The sequence below is a fragment of the Antrostomus carolinensis genome, unplaced genomic scaffold, assembly GCF_000700745.2.
Source record: "Antrostomus carolinensis isolate BGI_N321 unplaced genomic scaffold, ASM70074v2 scaffold17199, whole genome shotgun sequence".
In the NCBI taxonomy this organism is placed as follows: Eukaryota; Metazoa; Chordata; class Aves; order Caprimulgiformes; family Caprimulgidae; genus Antrostomus; species Antrostomus carolinensis.
Window position 1 is genome coordinate 1 of NW_010336577.1, and position 6,681 is coordinate 6,681.

The window sequence follows — 6,681 nt, forward strand, 5'->3', positions numbered from 1 at the left end:
ACCCCCCGGTTTAACCGGGGAAGGCGGTAGCGGGGTGCCCGGGGGCATTGCCCGCCGAGGGGGACCCGGACCCCACTACCGCCCTGGCCAAACCCCACCCTGCCCCAGCCAGGGCAGCCCCTGGGTTCTCCCCACCTTTGATTTTTTTTTTCCCCAAAAAACCCGGTATATTTTTAACATTTTAATATAATTTTATTAGTTTTATTTAATTTCTGCAGCAGAGGAGGGGAAAAGACACACAGACTGGCTTTAAAAACAAACAGGGCAGGGGCTCAACATACTTGTTTAAATTAAACCCTAATTAGAGGCTCAACAAGGCTTTAAATTAACCCCTACACAGGAACTCAACAGCATTTTAAATTAACTCCTAATAAGGGGGATTCAGTTTCAAGAAATACAGCTTATAAATTATTGTTCTCCTTCAAGTCCCTTTGGCAGTTCCAAAGGGATGGCAGGGCTCTGGCTTTCCCCTGACTGGCATCTGTGCATCCAGCTGGGCTACAGAGGTGACAGAGGGGCTGGTCGGTGTCACCATGGCAAAGTGTCCCTGTATTTTTGGGGTACTGGGCTTAAAAACACCCCAATAACCCTCACCAGCGTAGGAACAGACCCAGAGGTCACTCCATTTCTGGAGAGAATAGAATGGTGATGTTACAAGGGAAAAATTCTTTTTTTTTTCCTGCCACCATAACCAAAAATAAAAATATCACCTTCTATTGTTGATTTTATTTCTGCTAATTAGTGCTTAAAACTAAAAAAAGCTCACTTCAAGCCATTCCCACGCCCATTGGGAATGCAGTCAGACCTGGCGTGACTCTTCCTGGTTCAGGCTGACAGTGGGGAGGACAGTTTCAAGCTGTAGGAAACAAATTGCAGCGTGGCTAAGCCAGGTCTAGGTTCTGGTTCTCTTCTCATTTGCACTCAGATCGCTCCCTGGGCTGTGAAGCAATTGCTCCCAACGGGGCAGTTTCCACTCCGTTGTCAAGGTGAAGCTCTTTGGCAAGACCGAATCTCTCGCTGCCAAAGTGTAAATGAGGATGGTGCCACTTTCCTCGGCCAGAGAGATGGTCCAAGGGCAAATCTGGACCTGGAAGGGACTGAACAAACACCTTTTCTGAACCTTCCCCTTCCTTCCTCCCCAGGACAGAGCAGGCGTGTCTGCGCCCTGGACTCCTACACAGCTGGAGCACAAACCTCAGGGACAGGTCGTGCTGCTGTCCCTGGACACCCAAAAAAGCGCCAGAGTCTAACTGGTTTTCTTCACAACAGACATACTCTGCTCAGGTGGCAGGACTGTCTCGATCTGAAACGACACAAACTGGCCCTTCTTCAGCTTCTTCAGGGAGCTGGCGGCGCTGCTCCCAAACACGTTGTCTTCCACTTTGAAGGAAAGAGAGGGCAGGCCCCGACTTTTCCTTTTCACACTCTTCCGCTCCCGCTTGTAGGCTGTGGTCATGTTGGCGATCACCTGTAAAGCAGATTGCTTGGGTTGGGCCTTGAGACACCACTTACAGTCAACTCGCATCCGTCTCCTGAGAGCTCGGTGAGTGAGAGTCAGCGCCGCAGCATGCAGAGCTCAGCTCAGCAAGCCAAGGCTGTGCCAGCAAGTTGCCAACACAGCTAGTTGCACCCTGGGGCAAGGGAGGGACTAAGCAAGGTCTTTCCAGCTTTATTGTCACCAACCCCAAACTAGCAAGAGACCTTGCATTAAGAAATTGTGATTTTACAGCCGTGCTCTGAGGGAGCCCTTCGTTCTCCATCAGTAGAGGGCAGAAGGGGATCTCATCTGGAGTAACACTGAGCCAAGAGAAGCTTTTATCACCTCCTGTTAATTATGGCCCCAATTCTGGCCTGTCTGCAAGTGAGTGTCAACAACCTAGATACCAGAAGTTCCCTCACAGACAGGACAGGATGCTTCGGCGTTACCCAGACAGAGCTCTCGCTGCCCCGTGCCAAGGTGTGCATCTCCATTTCAGAAAAGTGGAGCCAAGCCAGCAAGCCTGAACTGCCAAAGGGATCAGCTGGGAATAGATCCCTCCTGTTCAGCTCCCAGGCCTCCTCCCTCCTGTCCTGTTTTACTACTGCTATTCCCTGGCAAGAAGAATCACAGTCCAGGTGGGATCAGAGAGGACCACATAACCCCGTGCCTAAGCAATGACCGAGCAAACAAAGCACTTGAGCCTCGACTATTATTTTTTGGCACACAGATCGCCAAGCACTTTACAGGGGACATTGAGGTAATTTTTCAAGACATGAAACCAAGAACCAGAGAGACAAAATGACTTGTCCAAGGTCACCTATGACATTAGACAGTCGGGAAGTGAATGCTGGCCTTGCTCCCTAAACCCAGCTGCCCACTGGACCACTCATTAGTCATCATGGTAGCCACAACCTCCCCAGTTTCTCTCCTCCCATTTTGGGGCTGGGTTACTTTTAACATTCTTAATTACACAGTATGTCCCTAAAGCCATTTTGTCCCTGCCTAAGGATGGACTCCCTTGGCTGATCTGAGATGTAGATTACAAGGCAGGGTGCTGGGCAGGCTGGGACACAGCTCTCATTAGCCTTGGCGAGGTAAGCCAGTCCCTTGTATTTCATCATCCAGCTCTGAGCAGCAACACCACCAGCTTCCCTGTGGCACCAAATGGTGCCAGCTCAGAGGATCTGTCTCTGCTCCTGCTGCCCTTGGCATGCATCGAGGTGCTACCAGCCACCTCTCCTCTCTGGCCAGGCCTGTGGAGTCTCAGGAGGTGTTAACTGGCTTCTGCCTCACCCCTTCCCAGCCGGACACGTGGCCTCCCTGCCACGCTCAAGGCCATCAGCCACCTGCCATGCTCAGTGATGGGAGAGAACCCACGGGTGAAGGACTCCTGTGAGATGGCATTTCTGGCCAGATGGGTCAGGGGTTCTCTCTGATCACCTGAGAAGGTGCACACTGTGTCATGGTCCTTGTACAGACAAATCCCTTCTGTACAGCTCTTGCACAGCCTGGTGGGAGCTTAGCTGCAGAATGATTTCAAGGCACTGCAGGACTTACAATTTCTTTCACCGCATTCTGCTGCTCTTGAATGGCAGCTGTGAATGGCAGGAGGCCGTCTGCCTTGCCGGAGCCAGCCTCGTGCTCTTTAGAGTCCTTGACAAAATCCACCTGCAAGGTACAGATATCTGGGTGTTACTGTAACCCAGCCAGTGGCAAACCTCCTGCAAGACTCTCTTTTGTGGAGAAGTTACCTCGGATGACAGACACACGTATCTGTTGAACATGAGGAAGAAGGGGGTGTACTTCGTGACGGAGTTGATGGAGGTGCGGAAATCAAAAAGCACGGGGTCGAGGTGGGTGTCCCATTCACTGGGCTTCTCATTCACCACACTGCAGATGGAGGATTTGAGCACCTCAGCACTGCGGTCGTCCAGGCCTGCGCAGTCTGCGGGGTCTGCAGGGGTGAGGATCTGTGAGATGTTCCAGCGCTCACATAAATGCCGGCTGACCTGCAAAGGCAGGGGGTCATGCCCACAGGAGAACAAGGTGGGTTTGCACCAAAGCAGCTAGCAGCCCCCACAGCATGAGACAGCACCATCCCTGTGCCAGGAGATACTGCTCAGCAGAAAAAGCTCCACAGGAAAATTAGAGCCTGACAAAATATTTTGCAATGACTGTTCCCATGCTTGAGGCTTTCCACAGCTGTGGGAAGCTGGGTTAATCCCAGGGTAGGGGAGGAATCTCATGTACATCATCTCACAGGACCTTTCCTTCTGAGCGGAAAGGCTGCAGTGTGGCTGGAAGACTTGCACCACAGAACCAGAACCTTAAATCCCTAACAGGGTGAAAACACTGGCAAATCATCTACTGCTGGCAACAGGGCTGGGGCAGAGAGAAGGCAGCATCAGCTCCTTGCCCCTCTACATGGCATGCTGCAGCTCTGCCTTTGGGACCCACTGCCCAAAAAAACAGCTCAAGATCACGTTGCTTTTCCCTGAACTGTCCAGCACCTGACCTACCTCCTCACAGAAGTCCCAGCTCTGATTGGCATAAATGTTCTTGGATGCTCCAAACCTGAAGAAGAAGAGGACACACAATTGGGTTTTACTCCACCAGCTGCAGGGCAGAGCCAGTGGAATTCAGTTCTCACGGGATATAGGACAGAGACCCCCTAGTAGAGCTGGTGCTAAAGAGGCTGGCATGACCTCACCTCCTCAAGAGCAGAGAGAGGTCTGCTGGCTCCATCTGTTCCAAAACAGCCAAGCCTGTTTGCTTTTGAATGATAAGGCAGCAGGAGAAACAAGCAAAGTTTCTTGCTCTGAATGCAAAACTCTACTGGCCACATGGAGTTTCCACAAGGACAATGTCAAGTGGTGACATGCATCACGTCAGTACAAAATAAACACTTTCCAGGAGGGATCAGGGAATGGTTTTAAAACTTCTGCACAGAACTGGGGCACCAGCTCTCTTGGCCTCACAGCTACTTGGAGAACCACTTCTGCCTCTTTCTCCTCTCTCCTGATAACAAGAGGAGAAGAGGTTCTTCCTGAGTACTTTGTAAAGAGCAACGGAGAAGCACTGCATGGCCTCTCCTGTAGAGGGGAACTGTCTCAAAGACATAGAGTATTTTTGCAACAGACATCCCAGCACACCCCATCTCACTGCAGAGATGCAATGTAACCAACAACACAGGAGCCCACCTGTAAAAAACTGTAGCTAGGGCTTTAGCCACTGACAAGGGATCTTTCTTCTGCAGAGGAGCAGCCTCAACCCACTTGGTGAAGTAGTCGGTCACAAGAAGGACATGTGTATTGCTCTGGCTGGTCTCAGGAAAAGGTCCTGCATAAAAAAACATCCAGAAAAATCAATCTGATGCTGTAATATCACCCAAATGAGGAAAGTTAAAAACCCAGCCCAGCAAAACAATCACTGCGAAAACCACCACAACTCTCTTCTGCAATGTCATTTGGCCAGTATATTTCTGTGACCTTTGTCAGCAAAAACAGACCCATCCCAGTCTCAATTCTGGGAAGTAATGCATGTCCACAGCTCCCATTGTGCATGGGGAGGGAGCCAAGCCAGTGACACAGATCAGGTTGCACCCAGGTGGGCTGCTGTGGCCTCCTTGGCACCTTCTCACCGCAGACGTGGGCAGCTTCACTCACGTGGGGCCGTATTCCTGAGGGCTGGCACGGCAGCCTTGACAAGCCTGTGTGTCAGCTGCAAACACTCACCGTGAATGTCTAATCCCAGCACTTCCCAGGGTGATTCTGCTTTGACAGGCCTTGCTTTCCGTGACACGTTCTTGTTGTGCTCTGCGTTCTGGCATGTTTCACACATTTTGATCTGGAAAGGGAAAACACAGCGCAAAGGGCTTTAAAATAGGCTGACATATACTGTCAGGTTCAGACTGGCCAGGTTATAAAGAACTGAGAGGGACAGCACGTCTGAGCAGCTTCCTTCTACTCAATAAAAATAGCAGGATGCAAGGAAAAGAGGGCAAAACACAACAGGCTGACACAGCTCACCCTTCACAAAACTTACCTGACAGCTTTCTCTGACACAATAACCAACTTTCTCAATGTGGCCTATAGCTAGGACATTTCTCACCCTGTTTTTAGGCAAATATTTATTGTATTTTAAACTTCTATTGCTGGCTAGAAAAATCATCAGCCCCAGGATGCTGGGGGAGCACCTTGGACCATGCAATGCAACCACAATTCTTCAAACCACACTGTTGCAGAGCCCTGCTGCAGGGAACTTTTGGCAATAAAACAATTGAGGCAAAGCAGCTGAGGAGAGCCAGTGGAAACACTGAGCTCCTGCTGTTACTATAGTTTAGGGAACTGGGCAGCTCCAGAAAAAAACAAACCTGCTCAGAGCTAGACCCAACAACACTCATCTGAAATAATCCCACCTTCCCACGCTGGCCAAAACTGCCCTGCACAAGGAGGCCTACCTGAGAACGTTTCCTGACGCTCGGGGGGAAAGACATCCAATCTATCCAGCTGTCTCGGGACGTTCCAACAGTTTCACCTGCAGAGTTACTTAGTGCATGGCTTCAAAGCAACAGGCACTAGCAACGACATCATCCCTGCATCAGGGCTCTTCTAGCTGCTCACTTGGGACTGCTGCCTGAACGTCCTGGGAAATACTCATGTCACTGACATAGTCAATGCTCTCAACTTACCCAGTCCACAACATCCTTCACAATCCCCAGCCAGTAGTACCGGCTCTGAATCCGGTGCACGGTCTTTTTCTGTCCCAGATGGTTCCCAATTTCAGTGAAATGACTTTCCAGAAAGACTTGCCGCCTCCGTTCAGGATCCACGATCACCTCACGCTTCTCCTCCTTCTTGGGTCCCACGTAGTAGAGGCAGCCGCCTGCGGACACGAGAGGTTTATCTCAAATGATGAGATTCATTGAGCCATTTCAGCTACTGGGTCCCAGTGAAAGGGACATTTTCTACAGCGGGAAAAACAGGTGAGACACAATAAAGGGGGGGGGATGTCGCCTTGGGAGCTTCAGTCCCACCTCTGGAGAAACTGCTAAACTGGAATCATCCTCAAATAAACCCAGAGACCTTTTCTCTGCACCCAGGGATGAGCTGGTACGATAAAGCCACCCTGGTCTCCAGAGACCAGCTATGGCCTACACTGCAGTGCTGCTACACCGTCCCCACTCTGCGCCCCGGAAGGGG

At 50.8% G+C, this 6,681-nt stretch overlaps 1 protein-coding gene across 1 annotated transcript; it reads right to left on the reverse strand.

Annotated features, from left to right (window-relative positions):
* Nucleotides 1-1,246: 1,246 nt before the first annotated feature.
* Nucleotides 1,247-6,364, reverse strand: LOC104519854 (gypsy retrotransposon integrase-like protein 1; the record flags this gene model as incomplete). Its single annotated transcript, XM_010174917.2, has 7 exons — nt 1,247-1,468; nt 3,038-3,148; nt 3,232-3,489; nt 4,000-4,054; nt 4,681-4,819; nt 5,215-5,326; nt 6,171-6,364. Coding segments are annotated over 7 exons (1,091 nt in total), but the record flags the coding sequence as incomplete, so codon positions are not given.
* Nucleotides 6,365-6,681: the final 317 nt, after the last annotated feature.